Source organism: Papaver somniferum, unplaced genomic scaffold (assembly GCF_003573695.1).
Source record: "Papaver somniferum cultivar HN1 unplaced genomic scaffold, ASM357369v1 unplaced-scaffold_10, whole genome shotgun sequence".
NCBI classification, from domain to species: Eukaryota; Viridiplantae; Streptophyta; class Magnoliopsida; order Ranunculales; family Papaveraceae; genus Papaver; species Papaver somniferum.
The window spans coordinates 10,658,960-10,686,930 of NW_020618825.1; the positions used below are offsets into that span (position 1 = coordinate 10,658,960).

At 36.2% G+C, this 27,971-nt stretch overlaps 3 protein-coding genes across 4 annotated transcripts; 1 reads left to right on the forward strand and 2 right to left on the reverse strand.

Annotated features, from left to right (window-relative positions):
- Positions 1-9,928: 9,928 nt before the first annotated feature.
- Positions 9,929-19,312, reverse strand: LOC113325975 (ABC transporter G family member 20-like). 2 transcript variants are annotated; one of them, XM_026573797.1, is made up of 4 exons: positions 18,796-19,312; positions 13,668-14,280; position 12,394; positions 9,929-10,720 (listed from the first exon to the last, which is right to left on the reverse strand). In XM_026573797.1, the coding sequence occupies exons 1-4, from the start codon at positions 19,310-19,312 to the stop codon at positions 9,929-9,931; spliced, it is 1,923 nt and encodes a 640-aa protein (XP_026429582.1). The 2 variants fall into 2 exon arrangements, with proteins under 2 accessions (XP_026429582.1, XP_026429581.1); XM_026573796.1 differs by lacking the exon at position 12,394 and adding an exon at positions 13,378-13,381.
- A 775-nt stretch (positions 19,313-20,087) lies between these two features.
- LOC113326575 (dehydrodolichyl diphosphate synthase 2-like) lies at positions 20,088-21,198 on the forward strand. Its single transcript, XM_026574271.1, has one exon. It carries the CDS (start codon positions 20,170-20,172, stop codon positions 21,070-21,072), a length of 903 nt encoding a protein of 300 aa, XP_026430056.1. The 5' UTR covers positions 20,088-20,169; the 3' UTR covers positions 21,073-21,198.
- A 451-nt stretch (positions 21,199-21,649) lies between these two features.
- LOC113326111 (F-box protein At5g07610-like) lies at positions 21,650-23,350 on the reverse strand. Its single transcript, XM_026573906.1, has 2 exons — positions 22,043-23,350; positions 21,650-21,956 (listed from the first exon to the last, which is right to left on the reverse strand). The coding sequence occupies exon 1, from the start codon at positions 23,336-23,338 to the stop codon at positions 22,115-22,117; it is 1,224 nt and encodes a 407-aa protein (XP_026429691.1). The 5' UTR covers positions 23,339-23,350; the 3' UTR covers positions 21,650-21,956; positions 22,043-22,114.
- Between the last annotated feature and the right edge of the window lie 4,621 nt (positions 23,351-27,971).

Sequence of the window (27,971 nt, forward strand, 5' to 3'; positions counted from 1 at the left end):
ACTCTTTATGGGTCTAGGAATCTAATACGGGTGTTGAAATCGATTATACTAGGCTAAATCGATGGATTTTTATCACAACAACAAAATATGGAAAGTCGCGTGTGTGACCTTTTTTGGGGAATTTTAGAGAGATTAAAGTGCTATAAACCTTCCCAAAGATTTGTATCTATGTAAGGAAGAGTTTAGGATCAAAAGGAAATCTCAGAAACGCGTATAAATTTTAAAACAAGAAATTGCCGCAACTTTGCCGTGAAGAGAAAGGAAGAGATTTTGAAAGATTTTGGAGATATTTAATCGGCCTTTTTGATATAAACAGATTGGTTGGGTCATATAGAAGGGGTGTCGAGAGTTTGGGAACCTGAGGAGGGCCAGAGAAGAAGAAATCAGAGTTCGATCAAACTCTGTTTCTGCTGCTGCTGCTGCTGAAGAACACGAAGAACGGACGTCCGAAGACAGTCGTTCTTCAACAGTGTTTACGACAAAGTTTTGGGGGTCGCAGCTGCAGTCTCAACAACACTTCATATATATCGTTCTTCTTGTAATAGTGAACAACGCCTTTGCAACAGTTATTTCTGTTGCGATTTTTCTGTTCAATTGTTTTACTCCCTTTTAATCAACTTTTGAGCTTTATACATGTATTTTGAGATCATGATTAATATGAGGAGCTAAACCCCAACACTGGGATGACGGAGGAAACCCTATTTCACGCATGTGGTAATTTTAATAATTCTTTATGACTTTTTGCACTTATTTTAATTGATTCATGATTTTCACTAATTAGTTGTGATTTCGTTTGATGGTGTATGCTTAGACGTAAGAGCTTTTGATACACCATGCTTGTGATTTACATCTAAAGTTTTAAAAATCTATTTTTGGCAAAGAATAAGAGTCCATATTTTTAATATTTAAGCTATAGTTGATTGGAGTTATTAATTGAGTCACATGAATGGAATTTGGTGGAATCCTGAATCTCAGTACCTCTCAATACTGTGACAGCTTTCCTTGTACATATTATATTAAGTCTAAAATCGAATTTCAACAAGTCTGAGAAACAAACACTTTACTTACCACTTAAAAACTACATCAAAGACCCCTGAGAATGTATTGGAAGAACAAGGTTTTACTTCCGTAGACGTCGAAGGTATACTAGCTTAACCATGAAATGTTATCATTTTGGGTTTCTTTCTGCTATCATTGTGTCAGTTTAAGTAACTTGCTTATGGTTCCGTAATTTTCCAAACTCGGGGATTCGTATTTTAGTTTGAAAAAAAAAAAAAACTTGTCAGTTACTAGCTAGATAAATGTTTTTGTTTACTTCTTCTTAGGTGCTTGGAACTGATGATAAGGGCTTTACTACAAATGCAAATGAAGCTCCATCAATTTCACAACTGTTGGAGATGATGAGTATTGGAGTGGAGAAGCTCAGGTAAGGTTTCATTCAACCTCTTATATATCATCGGATGCACAGAACTAGTAGTGTTTTCTTGACAATTTATATATGGCATTGGCAGTCACTTTTTCTACCCTTGGCAAGAAGACCACAATATTGTCTCCTGAAGTACTTATTGGTGCAGGAATTCCTTGTTGCAGGTGATGTTTTTGTACTGCTAGACCTTGCTTGTGATATTTTTGTACCGATAGTAATTAAAATGCTTCCTTTTTCCTTATGCTTAGTTTGTATAATATTAATGATGCATTCGACTCTCAATTGTCAGTGTAATTAATCTTTTTATACTGATTAAATTCATTTCAAGCTAAGTTGGTTCATTTTTTTCCATCACTGCATGGCATGAATGATGAATGGGGAGGTAAAGCATGCAACTCATCTTTGGTTAATAAGTTTACCTGAGTGATGGTTTAAGATCAATCCATATTGATACTTTTCTTTTGGCAGTGAAATTATTGAGTGTATATCTGTTGATTTGTGCCTGTTTTTATCATCTAAAGATGCATGAACCTATTTATATCAATTACTTGATTTAATACTTGAATCCAATTTAGAGCCTGTATTGAATTCAATCTTCTAGTGTGTATTTTTATGCTGACGGATCGCTCTTCTCATTGCAGGAAATAACTAGTTCTCCACATCATCTTGATAAAAGTGAATCAGTTCTCAGTATGCTCAAACTGAGAGTAATTCACTTTAAATAACTCATTTGGTGATTTTCCTTATCATTTTGTTGTAGTACATACTTAGTGGAAGATTGCCACCTGCTATCACATCCATGAGACATATACATTGGTTTTAAATACTTTCTTATTTTGTTGCAGGAAGAGGACCATGACATTGAACTCAGCAACTTTCAGTGGTATTCTGATCCTTGGGTCTGGTTTCTTGTTTTGTAATTGATGAATCTCCAAATTACAAGTGTTTATAATTACACCTAATGCATACATTACTGTTATCTGTATATTACCTTGAGTTCATGTAGTCTCCTTAGAAAAGTTCCGTGACAATGTCTTATGAGTTATGCTCATATTGTTGTTTTGAGTTTCCTTTCCAGGGATAGGATACTTATGAAATTACAGGACTGTATCTTTGGATTCCCTGAGTTTGACATTAATCTATGTGTACTAATTTTGGTGTGGTAACATGCAAGAGGGTTAAAGAAGCATTTGCTCAATGTGCTTAAGCATTGGATGCTTGTCAAGCTTGGTGGTACCTTTGTAAGAATCAATAGTCCCTTTCTTGTATATTGATATGCTCAATTTTGATGTTTATTTGGATTTTGGTTTTAATGGAAGATTTTTATCTTCGTAGGCTACATTCAGTGTGTCAAGGTACGAGTGATACAAACAACACTATTTGTATCTGGGATAAACACATTTATGCAAGTTTTTTTGGAACCAGGTTACCGGAAGTCATTGGTGGTTCTTCTGCTGATATTGTACCTATCATCTGCATTATCGGAGACTCATCTCTACAACGAATCACTGAACCTCATGAAGTAAGTTCTGCAGACAAACTTTGATTATCTCTCCACCTCTTTCCATTTATGTTTCTTAACTTTGACGATTCAGCTAGTTTTATGCACATGTATTCTCTACTTGCAGAGATTTTTACACAGTATGATGGAAACTCAAGGAGTCCTGATTGTAGCTGAACGAAGTAATTGTACTGTTGTTGATTTGTTTGCAGGAAGTCGCATGTGAACCTAGGAAACAACACATTGATGCTCTGCTTGATATCATTTGTGAAGTATTGTCATAGGAGGAGCTGAATTATCATTTTGTTTTTTTATCAGTTGTCTATTAGTTTGGGATGTTGTTGTCAGAACTTAGCAATCTTGGACATGTATTCTCTGAACTCAGTATTTTTTTTTTGTGTAGTTTTACACCCAATGGAATGAATGTTAAAATTCTCAGTTAAATTTGCAGTTGCACTTGAATTTCAGTTAAATTTGAGTTGCATTTGAATTTCAATTAAGTTTGAGGTTGCATTTGAATTTCAGTTTGACTGTAGTTTGACTTGACAGTAGTTTGACTTAACTAGACTTGACTTGACTGTAGTTTGACTTAACTAGACTTGACTTGAATGTTGACTTAAATACCAGTAAGATTAATTCAGATTTAGCCATTCAGACATTTCAACTGATATGAATCTGTATTTTTTTTATATTATAATTCAAATCTACGACCAGTGTATGTGGGTCAGCATCTAGTTACTATAAGAAACAGTCTCTGTTCAGAGACCCACGCAATAAGGGTCGTGCAATTAAAAAATGCTTTATAAATGACTCATTCAGAGAACCCTAGAACAGGTCGTTTAACTCGTTTATATGACGTGTCCTAGCGGTCGCGGAATGTCTCTGTTCTCCACTAGTGTCTGACGATATAAAGCTGGTGTGCAGAGAACTAAATCATTACTGCAACCTACGAGGTATATATCTCTATTTACTGCTTGTTGTAAGAATCTAAAAGAAAACCCATGATTTGATATATATCGTGAATGTAAATCAGGAAATGCACATTGTATTATTGGGTCATGTAATTCTTCCGGTTTAGGAACATTATGAACAAATCCCCATGGGAGTAATGATATGTTGAGTTTATACCACTTGTTAAGAAAACTAGGGTTTGAGAGAGTTGAACACCAGACGTTGAAACATACTTTAATCTAACGATTGCATCAAGAGTAAGCTGGAGAAAGATTTCATATCAAATATATTCTTTTAAATACTTTTGATTGACACTCTTCGTTGAGGAAGGATTCTACATTGATAATAGTTTCTTGTAATTTCTTCTGGGACGTGACGTGAGGGATAGTGAATAATCTTAATACACATATTTTTTCCATTTTATGCAACATTATCACGAAGGTCACACGTGAACCTGATAGTAATTACCGGGCTTGAATTTTTATTCTTTTACAGATTTGCTGGGTAGTCCAATAACCCGACAAATAGTTAACGTTAGGGTAAAAATTCCAGAGGAAAATACCATTAAACAGGAGGTAGAAAACTATTTAAATTACATAAATGACCTTGTTTTCCTTGGTCCTAACTCATGCAAGATAATAAATCTAAAAAATGTGTTTCACCAGCCATCCAAAACATAAAAAAACCTCTCGTATCTCTCTTGAAATTACATGTGGTCATGTGAGCGTCATCAAGAACCATGATTAAAAATCATCGGGAAAGAAAATAGACAAGATGAATAAGAAAACAAAGTTTCGTATAAGAAGATAGTAAATCAGTAGAAAAAAGGTACACAAGACGTACAAGATATTGATATGTACAAACCTAGATTCATTGTAGATATTACACTATGATCCAACAGTGGATATTGATTTATACTTAATGAAACCAAGATTCACTAAAATCAATACAAAAATACACTGAAAACTACCATCACAAAAATCCACCAGCAGATACTAACAATATGTTCAGTTTCACTTATACTTCTTTTATGTTGTGTTTCACATATGATCCAAAAGTAGATATTGATATGTACCAAATGAAAAAGTATATGATCCCATAGTACATATATGTATGAAAGGAAAAAGTATATGATCCCATAATATATGTACTAAGTAAAAACCTAGTTCACACTTGAATACGCATCACAACCCTAATTTAGGTATGATCCAACAATACATAAGAAAAGTGCATGTATTGTGGGATCATACAGAATCTCAAAATAAAATAAAAAAGTCATGATTTTAAGAACAAAAAAAATCAAATCAAATCAAACTGATGTGATTAGATGAAATGTAAATAAAAAGAGTATGTTGATGAAATAGATAAGTATAATCATTATTTTTGGAATTATGATTCGTACAAATATTTGGTTGGTAACCAAGCAACAAGATGGGCACCAACACAGTTTTGAATGGAAACACCTAATCTCTAAATAAGAAATTTACCTACCCTACTACTAGCATCATTACTAACTAGACAATTCTTTAATCTCTTTAAAAAACACAAAGTATCCTCACTAAGCTCTCTCAAAGTAGAGAAAGATAAAACACCTAAACCATACCCATGTGATACACATTTGTCCAAATATTTATTGCGCTTGCGCAAAACAGCATTAGAAATAGGTTGGCCTGGAATAAAAGCGCGGATGCCTTCACCTGCGAAGGGTGAGACGCCCGTGACATCCATACAAACATCTTGGCCATTTTCCTAATTGTACACAAGAATATCTGCAGGGCACAAATATTTGTTATTATCTGACAAAAACCCAGAGCCACCTCTTGATGCACAGGCACACCAACCTTGTAACAAATATCAGCAATTACATCACGTATAAGGTCATGTCGAAACTTAAACCCAACATATTTGGCACAATGGAGTGCGTGATCACCAGAAATAGCCATAGGTCTATTGCAAATTGAGCATAAGACGTCTTCGACAAACAATGGAATACCAAGGCGATAACAAACTACGACTCTAAACTGTCCTGGACCGAGGCACTGATTCAGCCCGCTGATGTACCGATAATCTTGTGCATGCTTTATACGGTTGGATTGCCACAAAATGGAATTTCTCACAGACATAGAAATGGGTGGGGATTTGCTTCTTAACGACGTCAAAATAAGTAACTACCAGGGAGTGTATAAAAAAAGGGGGGGAGTATAACCAACACAATAAGTAGAAGGTAATCCATATACCTGGATGAAGTTCTGAAGAGACAATTGATAAGAAGATCCTTTATCTAAGAAAAATAAACCACCGAGTATCACCTTTTGAATTGGAACAGTCTGACTCTGGGATGCAAGATAACAATAAGTCCGAGTATCCTCCATAGTATTAATGTCGAGGCCTCCATATTTGATAGACAAGTTAACTAATCGTTGTTGCAAAGTCCCAAAACCAGCCCCATCTCATGTGACCAAGAGTCTCAAATACTGAAATAAATGGTCGTCATAAAGTTCAGTGGCTTGTTGCAATGCTACAGAATTGGTAGTTCACATTGCAAAGTGTAATCTGGACACACCTGTGCAGTTGCGAAGCAATAACATCTCACTTTGGGGATATTTGAGTTTTTTGATGGCGGACATTAACTGAATAGTTTTATGAAACCTGCTCAGCATCATGACACTTATCAAATCAACCAAAAATATTATATCTTCCGTACAAAGAAAGATGTACTTTAGAATCATATGATAACATAACCCAACTGTAGATCTATAAACTTAGACTCATTCTCGAATAGCTAGAATCGAAAATTTTCTTTTATTTTTCACCAATCCTGAACCATTCTCTAATTTTCTTTTTCTCATTCTCTTAACAATCACTTTCAAGATGTTGTTCTTCATCTGCAAAACCAAAATAACTGGTAATTTCTAGTTCTTTTATTCATTTGTAGGGGTGAACATGCTCTGGATTGGGCCGGTTCAAGTCACATTGACATTTAATTCAAGATATAACGGATTTCAAACTTGATATTTACATCCAATGGAGATATGGATGGACGGAAAAGAGAGGATGCTGATGATCCAAAAAAAATCTTCTATAATTAATATTCTAAATAAAGAGAAACCAAACTAATGACTATCATTGACACCACTCCCAAAACAACAAACACCAGTTTTACTATATAGAAAAGTTCTCATGTCCAAAAAGAGGTAAAACATGTATAACAACTCATATGTATATCTAACAGGATTATAGCATCGACGACTAAAGTAACCCAATATTTTACAAAACGGGAAAATTAGGCTAAGGCCCAAAAGTATTTTTTTCTTATTGTCAGGACCAAAACATTTGTCTGTTTCTATGACACTCATAATTATTTTAAATTATGAAAAATGTTTGCATAACTCATTATGCATCCTAATTTTTCAGGATAAATTTTAAAGTAAACTTGAATACAACACATCTAAAGAATCGTGCCTTGGAATTTATCAAATTTTATTTCGTTGGAAAGATTTTAAAGAATCTACACAGCGAGTACAAACAACAATACGAAATTTAATATTTTTACGAAAAAATCGGAGGTGATTTTTCTTTTAGGAATTTTTTTCTAAAACTTGGTACATAACCATAATGCAGCCACCAAAAGGGATGCATAACACATTATACATACACAACAAAAAAATGCATAATACATTATGCAACCATATTTTGGCCCATGCATCTACTAATTTATACATAACATGTTATTCATCCATGAAAATGGATGCATAAAAGATTATGCATCAATTTTTTATATTTCAGTGCTTACAAAAGAGTTGTTGCATAATGCTTTATGCATCCATTTTAACGAACGCGTAACATGTTATGCATATATAATTGTAGGTGCATGACAAGTTATGCAGTCTATTTTATTTTTGTTGGTTTCAATACTAACAAAAAATTTGCTGCATAACAAGTTATGCAACAACTTTTGTGGATGCATAACAGGTTATGTAACCATTTTCATAACTGCATAACAAATTATTCAACCATTATGACCAACACCAATATGACCAATACATCCATAGCTTCCCAACCAACCGACACCAACTCCCCAAACTCAACTTACCCAACTATTATCCTCCATTCACAGTTTCGCCAACTCAATCTCTATAGACCATCAGTCCAGTGTACACGATCAAATCCAAATGCAAATTCATACTAGTCATCCTGCATAATGAACACTTTCATTACAAGGACAATGACAGAACCCATTTCATCTCAATCACCATCAACTCCATGAATTGCACTTCAGAATTGTCACATCCATTCAGGTTCCCTTTGCACAATCTCATTCTGTAATACCTAACATTCATCTAAAATTCCACCAGAACTTAATTCCACTATCTCCATGTCTCCTATAATTCATCAATCTCCCTACCAGTTCAATAACATCACCACAAATAATTCATAACTCCACAACCAACTCATTTACCTAATAAACTAACCTTACCCAACTCATCAAATTTTGATACATATCTCATATGGATCCCCGATTGAACGACGTAGGAGAATTAGTAAAATGTTCAGGCAAATTAAAATACCAATCCAAAGGAGATGAAATAAAAATTAATAAAAATAATTAGGGATTTCTGAATTAGGGGTTTGGGGAATGAATTGAATTAATTACCAAGGTTTCAATATCTTTTTCTTTCTTTTCAATTTGAAAACGAAGGAAAAATCACGGATTAAGGTTTCTGATATTGATCGCCGTTTGATACCATGATTTCTCCGTAATACTTTTCTGATTTCCATAATATGAAAGTCACTGTTATTCATTGACTGATCGAATAAAAATCTTCTTCCTTGATTAAAAGAGAGAAGATAAAGGATAAAAGAAGTCACAGGAAAAAAACAAATGAAGAATAAAAAATATGGGTGTGAGGAAAACTTCAACCTAATAAATGGGTGCATGCGTGAAGATTTCCGCATATGAGTTTGACAGTGAAAAAAATTTCAAAATGGGTTTGATTGTAGTTTCCACTTACGAAAATTGGATAAATAACCTTAATGTAACGGGTTGAGTGTCCAAACGGTTTTTTATCACAACACCCATATCCAATGCAAAATCTGTTGGATCCCACAAATGACACCAAGTCCAGTCTATTAATGTATAGATTGGGTGCCCATCCACAAAAAACGGCTGGGCCGAATCATATTCGTGGATTAGATCCTAGATGCTCACCATATTCGTTATCTTTTTTCCTTCTTTTTATTCTTTTATTTTTTTTTCCTTCTTTTTATTCTTTTTGATACATGGCATCGATCCTTATCTTCCCTTGACATATCTGAGACCACCGAGACTGCCACCATGAACAAACCTAGCCTATGATCATCGTAAGGTGCATGAAATCTACTCCATAAATTCAGTTGCCGGGAAGTAGAGAGAGAGTATCCATTCAAATTTCAAATTTGGTAGGATATATATAATAGGATACTTGGTATAGAAATACTCTAGACTCAATCTGTCATACTGTAATAGGCACGATGATTTAACACTTTCTGTTTCAGTTTTGGCTAACGTTTCCCAGAACATAGCTGAGAAATTCTAAGCATTAAATTACTGATCACTACACATGATGGTAGATTAGCAAAGGATAATTCTAGATGGCTTCTTACATCTCTGTCAAAACAGTGTATGAAAAGTTACCAATGTATCTTCAAGTTCATGTCAACAGTGCCCTTCGCGGCATTACAGCTTTAAAAGAAGGGTCCTTAAAAGAACACAAACCCAATGTTCATGGGATATTGTCAGTAGAGATGAATGGTGATTTTGCAAAAATAGATAATCAGCCTTTGCATATTTTTTGCTGGAGGTGGATGGCAAAACAGAGAGGTTGCAAAAGTGCACATTAATAAGATTTCATAACAATTCACTCGAAAACAAAGATCACATAACAGATAACTCACTCGAAAACAAGATTTCATAACAGATAACGTACTCGAATATAAAGATTTAATCACAAACAACATTCATGCTGAAATCAGACACGTTAAAGATAGCCATTTAGTCAGTCAGTATAGAACTACTTCCTCTTGTTCTTGCTGCCAAATAATAAAGAGATGTAAAAGAGAAACCTATAAAGAATACCTATAGCCAAAGTGATCCACAAGCAACTCCATTTGCTTAAATCGGTCGTATCTTGCTTTCGTACTATATCCAATCCAGTCGTTAAACAAGACTTATAATTTAGATTTACACCTTCAACTAGACACAAATATGGGTTGTCGAATTCGTTCAACACGATGGCTTGGAATGGATATTTCACAACAGAAATATAATGGAACCAGATCCAGTATGGGGGAAGTCTATCTCTATGGATAAAAAAACCACTGAATAAAAGAAATACACCAATTGTAGGCATAACTACAATGTAACCCAACATAACTTGAGAAACTAAACCTGAAACCAAGCTAACTAATGAATTACCTGCCCAAAATGATGCAAATATCGCAAAGAAATAGAATAAGAAACTAGAATATCCGCCATCCAGACCCACTGAAGAGAATGTTAATGATGCTAGTAATATAGACAATACGAATAATGTCGGTATAATTATGATTGAGTGATATAGAACATAAGATGAACGACGATACGCATTGTAAGCTGTTTCTCTCATAAATATGTACCTGTCTTGTAGGAAAACTGCCAGCACATCCGTGGTTCCAAAGAAGATGGTTGTCACTATGAAAACAAAGAACCCTATTCGTTCTTCAACACCTCCTGCTGTTTTATCAAGGCGCCAAAACACACTAGCCAAAACAGAACCTACAAACACAACACCAGCAACTTGAAGCATAAACTGTTTGGGCATTCGCTTTGTGTCAAGAATTGATAATAATAATTTGGTGTGTTTATTCTTATTCCATAAACATATATTTATACAAGCCAAGACTTGGGACTCAAGGAACAAAGACTTTCCTAACACACATATAATTTCTTTTCCTAAACCAAATCTAAGACTGTCTATCTGAGTCTTAAACAAATTCTACCTTTAAGAGACTTATATATGGAATACTTTCCATATCAGTCTCAGATACGTGTCTTAATACCCCCTCTCAAGACGGAGTATGCAGGTCACAAATGCCCATCTTGGACAAAATTCCATGAAACTGAGCTTTCCCTAATGATTTAGTGAAAATATCCGCCAATTGCACTTTGGTAAGAGTGTAAGAAGGTGATATAATCTTCCGCAATATTGCATCCCTGACCAGATGACAATCCACCTCTATATGCTTGGTACGTTCATGAAAAACTGGATTTTTAGCAATGTACAATGTTGACTGACAATCACAAAGAAGACACATTCCTTGTGTATGTTGAACTCCCAAATCTCGGAGTAATTATTTTAACCATGTCAATTCACACGTTGCTGCCGCCATCGAGCGGTATTCTGCTTCATCTGAGCTACGTGACACAGTGTGTTGCTTCTTAGTCTTCCAGGTCACTGGCGATTCTCCAAGAAGTACAAACTAACCTGTTAGAGAGCGCCTAGTTAGAGGAAAACTTTCCCAATATGAGTCACACCAACCTCTCAAGTTTAGACTACTATCCGAGCGCAACAGAATTCCTTGTCCAGGACTCTTCTTCAAATATCTAACCACACGCAGTGCGGCTTCCCAATGCTCCAGTCTAGGTTTTTGCATAAACTGTGACAAAGTATGTATAAAGTAAGCAAGATCTGGTCTTGTGACTGACAGATAAATTAGACGTCTAACCAGTCTTCTATATTTCTCCACATCATTGAGCAACTCACCTTTTTCCAAAGCAAGACGATGATTCGTTTCCATTGGAGATTCCGCAGGTTTTGCTCCCAACAAACCTGTTTCCATAATAATATCCAACGCATATTTTCTTTGGCATATGTATAAACCTTGTTTACTACGAGCCACTTCCAAACCTAGGAAGTATTTTAATCTTCCCAAATCTTTCATCTTAAAACATTGACCCAAGTATGTCTTAAATTTTGTAAGCTCAACTAGATCATTACCTGCAATAACCAAATCATCAACATACACCAGTATATTAAGTTGCATCTTTCCCTTAACCATAGTAAAGAGAGAATAATCTGAGTATGATTGACGAAACCCATAATTGTTCAATGCGGCTGACAATTTTGCAAACCAACACCGGGGAGCTTGTCGTAGACCATATAAGGATTTCTTCATCCTACACACCATATTCGGATTACCCTTGGCAAACCCAGGCGGTATCTTCATATACACTTCCTCCTCCAAATCTCCATGAAGAAATGCATTATGTACATCCATCTGATGCACTTCCCACTCTTTAGCCGCTGCAACGGCCAGAAACATACGAATAGTTGTCATCTTCGCCACTGGTGCAAACGTTTCATTGTAATCTAATCATTCAACTTGATGATTTCCAAAGATTACAAGTCTCGCTTTTAATCGTACCAACTTCCCGTTCTCATCATACTTTACTGTATAGATCCACTTGCTGCCTAGTGCCTTTTTACCCGGCGGTAACTCTGTCAAATCCCATGTACCTTGTTCTTCCAATGCTCTTATTTCTTCTGCCATTGCTTTCCTCCATCCTGGATACTCATTGCTTCTCTGAAACTTTTTGTTCTATCTACCCACCATTCAGGGTATCCAATAATTTTAAAACACCCATCATCAGAGTGTCATTGTCTGTTGCAATGCTTGCAGTGCTTAGAAGGATCATAGGCGCTATTTAGCATACGTTGATCAACTTGTACTTTGAAAGCCATGATATTTTCTTGTACATCTGCTGACACACCTACATCTCCAATTCTCAGACGCTCCAATTTGACAATTGTTTGATACGCAACGTCTATTGACGGGAGTGGATCCCTAGCTAATAGTTGTTCACGCACAGAACTGTAAACAGAATCCAGGCCAATCAAAAAATAATGCAAGAAATATTCTTCTCTTAATGTACTTACCTGAGTTGCAATATTACAAGTGCATAGTCCACACTTGCACTTAGGTATCTTCATATAAGTCACCATCTCATCCCATATTTTATTCAATCTTCCATAATATACAGCAACTCCCTCTGTTTTCTTTTGCTTGTAATCACTTAAAGACGCTTTTAGTTGGCATATTCTTGTTCCACTCACAACACAGAATCTTCTCTTCAAGTGTGCCCACAACAGACTCACATCATCATAGTCTCCTAAAGTTGATCTTACTGATGCCTCTAATGTATTACTAATCCATGAAACTAGCATCGAGTGAACTGCTATCCAATCTTCCAACTGTTCTGGTTCTACAGGTTGTTTGATGGTTTCATCAACAAAACAAAATTTTCTCTTGGCTATCAACGACCTCCGTATGGCTCTAGCCCATTCATCATAATTAGTTCCTCTTAGAATAATTGGCGTGATGATAATTCCCGGTCTATCACTAGATCCTAGATGATATACTGGGTTCTTCTTTTGTATATCATACTCCACCATCTTCCCTTTGGATGATTCTATTTCGTCACCCATCTTTTAGGGTTTGAACGTGTTTTTTTTTTAGGTTTTGTAACTGGCTCTTGATGCCATGTCAAGAATTGATAATAATAATTTGGTGTGTTTATTCTTATTCCATAAACATATATTTATACAAGCCAAGACTTGGGACTCAAGTAACAAAGATTTTCCTAACACACATATAATTCCTTTTCCTAAACCATATCTAAGACTGTCTATCCGAGTCTTAAACAAATTCCACCTTTAAGAGACTTATATATGGAATACTTTTCATATCAGTCTCAGATACGTGTCTTAATACTTTGAGTTCGTTAATGATCGTTTAAGTAGTACAATGATTTCAACCCAAAATGGATTAGCAAATTTGGAGATGGCGGATGTTTGAGTTATGTTGTTAATGTCTCCGTCAGTGAGTTCTCCACTTGATATGCGAGCATTTATTGCCTCTGTTAAGCTTAGACCTAACCCCTTTGAATAGTATGAACTGAATTGTCCATTATCATGAACTTTCGGCCACGATTTGCAGAATTCAACGATACATTTTGTCCCATCAGGTACGCCTTCAAGTTCACGGTATAAATAAAGCATGAATTCGGTTCTATCTTCATTCTCTGGTACGGGATAACCAAAATCTGACAAGTAAAGTGAGAGATTAGTTGGTGAGACGTAGTAGACAATTTCTCCCTGTGAGATGAAGATCATCTGGTCGAGTAGGCTAACAACTCTGGAACTGGGTTGGTGGACCGACATAAATATTATCCTCCCAGTTCGAGCAATTCGTTGCAGGGCTTTCACTACCATGAAAGCACAAGATGAATCGAGTCCTGATGTTGGCTCGTCAAGAAACAACAAAATTGGATCATGAATTATATCCACTCCAATTGAAACACGCCGACGTTCACCACCAGAGATGCCTCTGTTGGATTAACTTCAACATAGAAGTCACTAACAAGCTGGTTAGGACAAGATTAGGAAATTGATGTAATCCTAAGGGAACTAGAAGTCATCTAGTTCTAAGAAAAGGAAAGACATGCAATAAGGTAATAGGACTAGGAAAAGGAATTCATAGTTCTATATATATATGATCACCAAAGTTGTGGTTGATCATATGAGCAAGATTAGAGCTTGTGTTTAGTTTTGAGAGATTTTCTAAACATCAATAAAGAGAGTTGTCTTTATATAAGATAAGTTTCATCTTGCAGTTGCCATTAATTGGTATCAGAGCTTGTTTCTGAGCCACGGAAAACGAAACCACCATTGTGGGTGCAAAACAGTTCACGCCACCATCAATACAAGTTCCAATCCTCAACGCCACAAACTACACAGTATGGGCCATGAGAATGAAGGTACTGATGAAAATATACAAAGTTTGGGAAACAATTGATCCTGGTACATTGGACCCAGACAAAACAATGTTGCCATTGGATTACTCTTTCAAGCAATACCAGAATGTCTTGTTCTACAAGTTGGTGAACAGGAAACTTCAAAGAAAATTTGGTATGTAATAAAGGCACGTAATCTCGAAGATGATCGAGTTAAAGAAGCCCGTCTGCAAACCTTAATGTCTGAGTTTCAAAGAGTGAAGATGAAAGACACTGATACTATTGATAGCTTTGCAGGAAAGCTACCAGAGATAGCCTCAAAAGATGCGTCACTTGGACAATCCATTGATGAAGATAAACTGGTAAAGAAGTTTCTCAATAGTTTACCAAGATCCAAGTATATTCATATCATATCTTCTCTCGAACAAGTCTTAGATTTAAAGAAGACTAGATATGAAGATATAATTGGAATATTGAAAGCATATGAAGAGAGAATCCTTGATGAAGAAAACACTGGAGAAACTCAAGGAAAACTCTTGTACACAAACTCTTACCAAGAAAACTCTGCGACAAGAGGAAGAGGTCGTGGAAGAGGTGGTAGAGTAAACAGAGGCCGAGGAAGGGGAGGAAGGTTTAACTCACAAGATAGAACAATAAGTCAGAATGATCAAAACCAAGGGAAAGAAAATAAGGATAGATCAAACATTATTTGTTACAGATGTGATAAACCAGGACACTTATCCTCTGTATGCCCTGAAAGAATACAAAAGATGGAAGAAGGAAATAAGAATGAAACAAGGGAAGCAGATACAACTCTTTTCATGCACGAAGTTGTATTCTTAAACGAAGGGAAACTAATACCAAAGAACTACGAATCAAAGTATGGAGAAGAAGGAATCTGGTATTTAGATAACGGAGCCAGCAACCACATGACTGGTAAGAAACATTATTTCTCTGAACTCAACGAGAAAATCAAAGGAAAGGTGAAATTTGTAGATGGTTCTTATGTACAGATTAAATGGAAAGGATCAATCCTATTTCAAGGAAAGACCGGAGAACAAAAGCTTGTCACAAACATCTACTTCATCCCAAACTTATAAAGCAACATTCTAAGTTTAGGATAAGCTATAGAAGTTGGATGTGATGTTAGAATGCGACAAGATTATCTAACAGTTCATGACCCAAGTGGAAGACTTTTAGTTAGAGTCTCACGCTTATAGAGTAGACTCTACAAGATAAGTATCATGATTGGAAGGCCATTGTGTCTGAATATGAGACTGGAAGATCAGACATGGAAGTGGCATGCAAGATTAGGACATATAAGCTTTAGAACTTTAAAGGCAATGTCTCAGAACAAGATGGTTCGAGGACTACCACAGATAAACGATGAATCAAGGATCTCTGAATCATGTTTAGTTGGGAAACAAACGCGTCAAGGTTTTCCAAAAGCAACAACATTTAGAGCCTCAAAGCCATTAGAGCTTCTTCATGCTGATTTATGTGGTCCTATTACACCACAACAAAACGGAGTGGTGGAGAGAAGAAACAGGACTCTAATGGAGATGAAAAGAAGTTCTTTAAAGGCTATGCAGGTACCTAATTATTTATGGGGAGAAGCTGTACGATACTCCACATACCTAATAAACATGATACCTACGAAAGCTCTGAAAGACATGACTCCATATGAAAGTTTGCGAAAGAGAAAACCAAACATAAATCATTTAAGAGTGTTTGGTTGCAAAGCATACGCAAAAGTTGATTCTGCAACTCTTAAGAAACTGGATGATCGATCTCAGACCCTTGTGCATCTAGGAATTGAGCCTGGATCCAAAGCTTACAGATTATTCAATCCAACAACGAAAAGAGTAATAGTGAGTCGAGATGTGGTATTCGATGAAAAAGAAAACTGGAACTGGAAAGAAACTAATGATGGACCAAATAGGGATCCAAGAATGTTTCACATGAGATGGGGTCAAGTAATTGATGAAGGCGAAGGACCCATAATCATCAATACGAATGGAAAAAATGATGTTAATCAAGAAGAAGAAGAGAATAATGAAAACACTGAGAATAACGCAGAAGTAGAAGAAGAAGAAGAAGAAGAAGAAGAAGAAGAAGAAGAGGAGATCGATGAAATAACTCAACCCATTTCACTGCGAAAATCAACAAGAAAGATATAAAAGCCACAGTATCTGGAGGATTATGTTCTTCAAGCTGCAGAAGAATGTGAGATTATGCTACTTTCTGTTAATGATGAACCAAGGAATTTTCAAGAATCAAAGGTCTCGACTAAATGGACACAAGCATGTAGAGAAGAAATTATTTCAATCAACAGAAACAAGACTTGGTTTCTAGTTGATAATCCACGTGGGGTAAAAGTGATTGGTCTTAAGTGGATCTTCAAGGTTAAAAGAAATGCTGATGGAACTATTAACAAATATAAGGAAAGACTTGTAGCTAAGGGATACGTTCAAGAATCAGGCATAGATTTTGATGAAGTTTTTGCACCAGTTGCTGGAATTGAAACAATACGCTTATCAATTGCAGAGGCAGCATCAAACTCATGGGAAATTCACCACTTAGACGTTAAGACAACATTCTTACATGGTGAATTGCGAGAAGATGTGTATGTTGAACAACCAGAAGGTCTTGAAGTAAAAGGACAAGAGCATAAGGTTTATAAGTTATCAAAAGCTCTATATGGTATAAGACAAGCTCCTCGAGCCTGGAATATAAAGTTAGATCAAATCTTAAGAGAAATCAGTTTTGTTAAGTGCTCTAAAGAAACATCAGTATACAGAAGAGAAGAAAAGGGAACGCTTCTTGTGATTGTAGTCTATGTAGATGATCTATTTTTGACTGGCAACTCCCTTAAGGTGATCAATGAGTTCAAGAGAGAAATGTCATCAAAGTTTGAGATGTCAGACCTCGGAAAACTCACTTATTACCTTCGCATAGAAGTCCATCAAGGAGTAGATGGGATTCAGATTAAACAAGAAGCTTATGCAAGGAGAATTCTGAAAGAAGCAGGACTTGAAACTTGTAATCCAACTAAGATACCAATGAAGTTTGGACTTAAAGTTTCAAAGGCACAAGAAGAAGCAGAAATTGATTCAACGAGTTATAGAAGAAATGTTGGATGTCTAAGATACTTATTACACACAATACCAGATTTGGCTTTCTCTGTGGGAGTAGCAAGCCGTTATATGCAGAGTCCACGCAAGTTTCATGGTGATGTAATAAAGCAGATATTGAGATATCTAAGAGGAACAATCAGCTTTGGATTGAAGTATGGTCGAGGAGGATCAAAAGGAATTGTTGGGTATAGTGACAGCAGTCATAATATTGACCAAGATGATGGAAAAGGTACAACTGGTCATATATTTTATCTAGGAGAAGCACCTATTACATGGTGTTCACAGAAGCAAGACACTGTAGCCCTCTCATCCTGTGAAGCTGAGTTTATGGATGCAACAGAAGCAACTAAACAATCAATATGGCTTCAAGAACTGTTGGGTGAAATCAAAGGAAGAGAACCTGAAAAAGTTCTCATCAAGATTGATAATAAGTCTGCAATTGCACTCACTAAAAATCCAGTGTTTCATGGGAAGACGAAACACATTCACAAAAGGTATCATTTCATACGAGAATGCATCGAGAAGGAGGTCATTAACGTAGAACACATACCTGGAACTGAGCAGAAGGCAGATATATTAACAAAGGCATTGGCTCGGATCAAGTTTGAAGAAATGAGACAACTGATTGGAGTACAAGATATGTCACGGGTAAGGTTGAAGCTTAACGGGGAGAATGTTGGATTAACTTCAAATTAGAAGTCACTAACAAGCTGGTTAGGACAAGATTAGGAAATTGATGTAATCCTAAAGGAATTAGAAGTCATCTAGTTCTAAGAAAAGGAAAGACATGTAATAAGGTAATATGACTAGGAAAAAGAATTCATAGTTCTATATATATATGATCACCAAAATTGCGGTTGATCATATGAGCAAGATTAGAACTTGTGTTTAGTTTTGAGAGATTTTCTAAACATCAATAAAGAGAGTTGTCTTTATATAAGCTAAGTTTCATCTTGCAGTTGCCATTAGCCTCTGTGACCTTCGTCTCTTATTAAGGTCTTTGCTGCATTGCGCAACCCAAGCTCATCGATCACAGCTTGAACTCTTTCCATCTTCTTCAATTTCGAGAGAGAACGAGGCAATCTGAACTCAGCCGAGAACAAGAGTGTTTCCTCCACTGTTAACATCGGGAATAACAAATCGTCTTGCATGACATATGCGGATATCATCTTAAGAACGCCCGAGTCTAGAGCTTCGCCGTTCATAATAACGGATCCTTTCAAGCTTTCCTTAGTGATCCTATTCGCAAGTGCATCAATCAATGTTGACTTCCCCGAACCACTAGGACCGAGAATAGCTAGAATCTCACCTTCTTTAGCTTCATCTGAGATATCATTCAACAACACTTTTTTCTTCGACAATGTATCTATTGCTGAGGTATCCTTTCTTCCAAATATACTTGGAAGTGACATATCCTTACGTCTGTTAAGGCTATAGGTTAAATTATTGAACGAGAGAACAAACAGACTATTAATTGGCTTCATCATCTTCTTCTTCGGTTCTTCAAGATGATCATCATGCCACACCGAAGTTTCACCCAACTCAATCTCGACTTGGGAATTTAGAGCAGTAACCTTAACTTTTCTCATTTTACTGTTTTGGATGGCGATAATACTTTTTTATCTTGGGATGGTCCAGTTCATTTATATGAAAATATCCTTTGAGATATTTTGATGGCAATTCTCTCCCACTATTTATATATTTTTCTATATAATCACAAGTTCACCACCCTTGCAGACAGCTTGCAAGTTGAAACGTAAGTGGATGCCACGTTCAGCTAGTTCATGACTTCATCATATACGTATTCATGCATGACTCAGGTTAATTAACTCGTATATGTGTTCTTTCTTGCCGACGTTGGTACTTAGAACAACTCACCAAGCACTATTGCTCATAGTTCTATATTTTTTTTTAATTAAGATCATGCGCATTGCTGTAACTTACCCTAATAAGCATTGAAAATATAGCATTAGCAGCATCGACGAATAACGTGGTTAGTGGTTACCCATTCAGGAAATTTTGGGTGATGATTCGATCGAATACGTGCTCCACGATCATTCTTCAGCTCTATTATGCCAATCCAATTGACACCTTGCATCTCTGAAACTGGTACGTAATACGTGTTACTCTTTGTGTCATGTTCTGATAATGTAGACTAAATTATTAGACAACTGTAAAACCTTGTAGCTTCTTTCCGAATCAGAGCTATATGTCTATATATCTATGTCCATGTATCCAACAAATATCCGTGGAAAGCTAAGGTAATAGAAATTAATAGTAGTAGAAATTCTAATTTCATTTTGCAAGTCGTCTTTCCAAATCATCACCTCAACCTACATCAGAAATGGAGAAGGTGGTATGCGTTGAAGAACAACTATACAAAGAAATGGAAAAACTTCAAGCAACTGATGCAAAAGTCTGGACAGAAGAGGAATTGCCTGCTGGTCTAATTCGTGAACGTATACCAAAACACGTAGCGGTAATGCTGGACGGCAACAGAAGGTGGGCAAAACAGAAAGGTTTGGAACCTATGTTAGGTCATCACGGGTCATCTCATAGTCTGAAACTAGTTGCTGAATTATGTTGCAAATGGGGAATTAAGGTCTTAACAGTATTTGCATTCTCAACTGGGAATTGGGTTCGACCTAAAGTTGAGGTTGACTTCTTAATGAAAGCCTTTGAAATAAGTTGTGAGAGGGACCTGGAGGTTTATATCAGGAACAAGGTACGAGTATCTTTCATAGGGGATCGACTGAAGCTACCAATTGCACTACAAAAAGTGTTTGAAGAGACAACAGAAGCCACGAAGAATTACACGAGACTTCATGTGATTGTGGGAGTTAACTATGGCGGGAGAGAAGACATCATACAAGCATGTCAAAGTATGTGTCTCAAAGCAAAAGATAATCTCATCCAACCAGAAGACGTCGATGAAAATTTACTTAATCAAGAACTTGAAACAAAATGTACCGAATTCCCTTACCCCGATTTACTTATCAGAACTAGTGGGGAACGTAGGATCAGTAACTTCTTAATGTGGCAATTAGCTTATACTGAACTTTACTTTGAAGAATGTCTTTGGCCTGATTTCGGCGAGAAAGAATTTGTTAAGGCATTAAAATCATTTCAAGAAAGACGGAGACGGTACGGAGGAGATGATGAAGATAATTTGGGTGAGGAGGTTTATACTCAATCTCAGCCAATTATCGAGGAATATGGTAAGCATTTCATTCATTCAAGCAAGTAATCAAATCTTCCATGTTGGCAAGTTCAAGTATATATATGTAATTGTGTTATTTCTCTTTCAAGCTTTTGGTTGTACGTCCCCATTCTATTTTTATTTTTATTTTTAAATATCGGTTTTTTAATAAAGGGAATCTTAAATGTGGTTGTCCTTAGTTGACAAAAATGTTATTATGTTGACAAGAATTAGTGTGATATGATCGACATGGCACCACCTTTGCTGGTGTATTTTGACAGCAATACACTCATAAAAGACACCGGAGGCATAAATTGCAGGAAACCAATATTTTTGCAAGAAACTCAGAGTCTTGTCTAGTTTCCGTAATGCTTTTTAGGAGTAATAAATTTAACACCTTCACTTGTGCTGCAAGCAAGGAGAGGAATCCACACATGGGTTCACTGCAATTTGATGTCATTATCTTGTTTTAGCTTTTTGGGATCTCACTCTGAGACACCACAATTATGAACAAATGCTCTAAATTTCTACTGTTTCCCTTTACCAACATTACACTGCTATCCTTTTCTCAGTCAAACAAGGAATAAACTCCAATTTTCATACCACCAATGGACCACACCACAGCATTCTATGCACTTTGTACTAACAACAAATAAACTCTTTCTTTATCTTGTATCTTGAAGTGATGGATTTTGCAAGTAAAACAGCCACATGAAGTAGTAACAAGAGTTTTGTAGTTGTTGGTTCTTGAGTATCATCTTTTGTGCTTGTTCACAAGCTTTTTGAACTTGTTGGGAAATGTTGAATTTAAGCTTCACTTCTCAATTATTCTGCTTTTCTATGAACAAATGCCATTCACTTGTCTTCTAAATTTGATTTCTTTCTTTGTATTTTCACATGTTTCACCATGATAAAATCGTTATCATACTTCTCTGAAACGCAGAAAAAATTCAAGATTTATCAAGTAAACAGGAACAATGTTAAAAACTTTAAACATGACAATGGGCTCCTTCATTACCTATCTCGTATTTGAGCATCCAAGATTGATGTGTCAATTCAAGAAATTGGTGGAAGTATTGTCGGCCTTGGTTTAAAAATAAAATGCTAAGGCCCTCACATGATGATCAAAGTGACGAAGGCTACGCGGGAAAGAATGATGACAGAGCTGTTCAAATACCCTGGTTTTGGTGTTATATGCCCAAACATACTTCCTGCAACTAAGTATAACCACATTTTTGTCAACTGGACTGAAACCTACAACCTCGATATCATTAATAAAATCTTTCCAACCTGATCCATCAATCAACTGAGATTCCAATTCTGCTAACTGATCATGAAGTATAATATCATCGTGCAACATATACCAGTGATTTCCATCAAGCACCCAAACACTCAATCTCTCCTCTAATTTCTTGAACCTAGCCAAACAAATCAATCCTTCAGACTCCCCAAGAGATTCACTCAACCAGTTGATCTCATCACCATTCATTTCAAGCTCAGGCATATTGATCAACCTACATTCATGGTTGGTGTTGTTCCGGTTAACACTGACAGCTAGAATTTTGTAGTTTCGCTTTTGAAACCAGTAGAAAACACCATTATACGTAACAAAATTGTCAGAATTACCGAGTTTCCAAGTAGCAGTCAGAGGACGTGAAACATGGTAAACATTCCATTCACCCACATCAGAAGAAAACATTTCAACTTTAAATTCTTTTGTTGGAGCTTCAAACTTCGGTATACGAACACCCTTGTAACTCGTAGGTTCCAAAAAACATTCACTATTACACATAAAACCAGTCACAACCCGAGTATGTGTTGGATCATTATACATAGAGGCAGCCAGAAACTGATAAATATTATTTCGAGGTGGCGGAGGAAGCAAAACACATTTCTGAGTGAGTGGATTACATGCATAATAACTCTCCTGACGAACTAAGGAGCAGAGAACCAAACCATTACTCGAACTTAAAATGCACATATTGTTATCGACTACTTCATGTAAGAATCTAAAAGAAAACCCATGATGAGATACATATCGTGAATGTAAATCAGGAAATTCACATCGTAATTTTCGGTTATATGAATCTTCAGGTAAAGGAACTTCATGAACAAATCCCCATGGGAGTGATGCAATGTTGAGTTTATACCATTTGTTAAGAAAACTAGGGTTTGAGAGAATTGAAAACCAGAGCTTTGAAACACACCTGAATTTGAAGATTGAATCGAGAGTAAGTCGAAGAAAGATTTCATACCAAATATCATCTGTTAAATGCTTTCGATTGATTCTCTTAATTGAAGAAGAATTCTCCATAGTTTCTGATAGTTGCTGAGAGATTGGGAGGAGAGGAGTAGTGAATTGGGAATTGGGGATCTTAATACATTTTTCCTTACTGGGCTTGCAATAATTGTCAATCGTTTAGACTGACCTAGAGTTTTGAACACGTCCAAAACTGATTCTCACATTTTAGTTGACAGACCCACTTCACCCCACCCCACCTCCCGAGGATAGCAGGGACCTACCAGTGTGTCAGTCGGTTTTAGGTTCGTCCAAAGCAGGGACCTACCAGTGTGTCAGTCGGTTTTAGGTTCGTCCAAAACCCTCTGTCTATTAAGCATTTGCGTTCTTTTATTTGTTGGTTAGGTTTTCTCATTTAAACTGATTTGGTGTGGCTAGGAAAATATATTAAATAGGTGCAGCAAGATAAGAAATATGTGTCGATTTTATTTATATTCTTCTTTTTAATTTCGATGAAAACATGTGCAAAAAGGTTGCTTCTTTGAGCAAACTCGGTTCCACCTTCTTAGGGATCGATCTTTTTAAAGTGTATTGAGAATGAAAGGATGAATAATTGGGTATATACGAATGTGATATCGCCCACGTCGTCCGGTCCATTTGAAGGATGGATTTTAAATTTTACATACGTCCAATACAGTATCCATTGGATTTGACATCCGCAGGTGCCAAAGCTATCTTTTCGCCAAAGTGTGAACAAAAAGTAAATTATCGTGAATAAAATTGTTGAGGTCTTTAACAGGGGCGGAACTACATCCAGGATTCCCCTGGATGGAGCCACCCCAAAAGCCCAATCAGCCATTTTTTGACTATCTAATTTTTGTTGGATCTTAAACTCTTTGGAAATTTTAGGCTTAAGACCGGGGTCAAATGACAGTCAAACATGGGGTAAATGAGAATTCTAGTTCCCCCGGTCTTTAATATCCAATAATGATGACTAATTTAAGAACCATTCTTTTGCTAGATGTTAACTTAAGAACTAATCAATCTATCCATATGAATATTTTGAGTACACTTTCATAGGTATTTTCCTCAACTCAAGTAGGAGAACTTTATATGCCTATGAAGTTTTGTTTGTCTCGGGGAGGAATAGGGCTTCCTATCGAGCGTTCAAGTGGATAGCCAGCGATAGAGTCTATAACGCTAAATACTTCCAACAGTTCTTTCTCTGTCGTTTATAAAATAAGTGAATTTAGACTAGAATTTTTTCCACACCGAAATATCTATAAAAAAATAAAAAAAATTGAATCTCAGAAATCTTCAAATGGCAGAATTTAAAACCCAACTTGATTTTTCTAGAGTAGTACTAGAATTTATTGTCAAAAAGATACATGATAGTTATAAAGAAATAGATAAAAAGCAAACAACTCTTCAATTTTTGGATAATAACCAAGTGAAACCAGCAACTAAAAGACAAAGAAGAGGTCAAAACAAGGAAAATCGAGGCAAAGGCAATCAAAAATTTAAAAGTTAACCATACCGGTCAGATAAACAAAGGAAAATTTCCAGAAGAACTCATTGAGCGGAAGTTTCTTCAAACAAAAAAAACCCAGGAAGTCAAAAATTATCAAAAAAAAAAAACAAAGGAAGTCAAAGATTGTTAAAAAAATTTATTGAAGTTTTTATTTAAACTTTTGTTGTCTAAGTTTATATCTTATAAAATGGTGCTATGTTATTATTTAGTTCAATGTTTATGTCTTGTTAAATGGCGCAGTTGTTAATGAATTCGATAAACAAGAAGTATTGTTGAAAATTAGACTTATATTTTTAATTCATCGATATTTATATTTTAAAAGTTCCCGAAACAAAAAAATCCATACGAAATATGATCACCCTCATCAAGGATATGTAATATGGCGTTTTGCCGGTATCAGAGCATGCCATAGAGAAACTAGTGAGTTATTGGGCTAGGATTACACCAACGGTCTGGATTTGCTCAGGGAGGCAGTTCCAGTAGCCTCAGACTTGTCATGGGCAGATCCGGGCCCATTGCCTTGTATCATACTAGAAAAGAAAGAAAAAAAAAAGAGAAAACTCTAACAAACAAACAAACAAAAGAATAATATCCCCACCAACTCACTATCCCTCTCCTCAAAGTAATTATGGCGTTCTTTAATGCTTGTGATTTAGAGTTGCCAAGTACAGAGGAGATTGATTGTTTTCAGTAGATGGTTAGGCCGGTTCCTATGGTAACGAGTATGTTTGTTATTTTGCCATGTCAGATGGACTGGAAAATGGTGCACGGGTCGAGTTTCCACCTAGCGGTCGAGACTACACCGTTAGATTACCTAGCGGTGTAATCTCGACGTTCACGGTCGGTGCTCTGTCGTCTGTAAATACCCTTGTTCCTATCAGTTTTCGTTCACAAAACAAAAATTCTTTCTTCCCTTCTCTAAAGAGCAGACCAGAGCAAATTTTTAAAAATGAGTTCCAAAAAATAAAGACAAAGAAAAAGAAACAGGAAGGAAAAAAGGAAAATCTGTTGCAGATAGTGATATCGTATGGATTCAGGATAAAGAGCACGAGTTCGCTAATGTTAGGCAACTAGTTGGATCTGTTGTAACATTTACGCATTTATGTAACCATCCCGAGAGATTTTTTTTACCTAAAGTAAGAGGTGGGTGGTCTGAGCTAAGTGAAATTTATGAGTTACTCCCCAAACCTGTTCAAGCATCCTTGAGAAGATATCCTTGGCAGCGTTTATATTTCATGAAAAGTAAAAACCACAGGACTCAAATTGTGCGAGTTATTTGTGAACGTTGGTGGAACACTACAAATAACTTCTTTTTCAAGGATTTTGAATGTGGTAAGTTCTATTTCTTACATTCAATAGTTTAATTTTTAGTTCAGAAACAAATTTTAATTTGATACAAATTTTAGTTCCACATACAAACTTTAATTTTATGACCATGTTGTTTTTAGGGTTCACACCGTTAGATTTGTATATGTTGTCTGGAATAAAAAGTAAGGGTGAAATAGTACAATTTAACCAATTAATGTGGATATCAGAAGGAAGATGGAAACAATTACTCCCCTTGTACTCAAATGATACTGGAGAAAAGCCAGAATCCAGAGACTGACACTAATATGGATAAGCGTGTCTGGGTTGAAGATGGAAACAATTATCCCGAGCTTGAACGGATTTTTGTATTATGGATGTTAGGCCAAGTTTTTTTCCCCAGTGCTAGCTCAGTGTCATTAGTTGTTTTTCTGGAATCTTTACAAGATTTAAGTAAAGAGCCAAATTATGATTGGGGTTTTGCAATTTTAGATGAGCTATACATATGTCTCGGTGATTGCTCAATTAAGAAGACAGATAGATTAAATACATTTTGGGTCGTATTGGAGGTAAGAACTATTTATTATATTTATTATCAATGTTATTTGTCAGTGGTGAAATGTACTAACACATCAATTTTCGTCAATGTTCTTTTTCAGTATTGGTGGTATACTTACTTTGCGATCGGCGAACCTGATCTTCATGATAAACGATTAATTTTTTCAGTCGTGTACAAGTACAAAGCTGATAATTGGATTGGCCATATTAACGATGGTCAAAATGTTACTGATATGCAAAGGATGCAACAAGTGTGCAGAACTAGTATCAACACTATGCCAGCGCCGTATACAGTAATAGATGAGTTCAATGAACCAGTGACACAAGAAATGATTCGGTTAAGCTTTAAGAGAAGCGTGTTTTACAGTCCAGTTAGTGGTCAGGGTATTTGGTACTACGGAGAAAGACATCTTTTTCAATTACAAGGAAGAAAGGTAAAATAAATCAACTCGTTTCCAACTTCAATTATTTCACATGAGGATTGGATACAGTTGATAAATAATGGACAACCTTGGGAAGAAGCTGATGATTTGATCCAAAAACCAGAAAATGACTATGATTACTACAGTTGGTTCCAAAAGGTATGCAAGCTAAATATTGTTTTTCATCCACAAAACTTAGGTGGTGTGGACTTTACAGCAATTGGAAATTTTCCACTTGCAGATCTTCCATCCCAACCCCCACCACGGACAGGCGAACCATGTACGTACTGTAGCACTCAAATGAGGTCACATATTCCTCCATTATCTTGGGAAGTCCAGACTTTATCACCGAGTGGAGATGTTATTACAGTTCCACTTACTAGTGAAGGTATGCAACAGAGCTATCCATACGATGTTGTGGATGCAACAAAAGAAGAGTATCAGACCGAGTTGAACAAATATGCGCATTTTACCTATCAATTCCGCAATTTTCACTTGAGTCGGATGCAGGCTTTGAGGGATGAATTGAGTTATGAATTGCATGAGACACCAAATGGAAGTCGTGCAAGTGGAAGTCGTAGAGGTCGTAGAAGTCGTCATAACACTCCGATGGAAGATACTATGGTGGAAGAGACTCAGATACCATCAACAACATCAAACTTGGAGACGGATTTCCAGTCTCCTCTTGGTTTCATTCCTCAAGGTCCTGTACTTACTTCTGGTGGTGCACACGTCAATTTTGATGCATTTAGGCAATCCGTGATTTATACCCCAATAAGTTCATCATTTCATCGTTTTCAAGCACCTGCAATTCCTCCGGTACCATTTCAAGGTTATGACTCACCTGATGCTACTCAACCACCATCTCAGAGTCCAAATAATGATTTTTCAC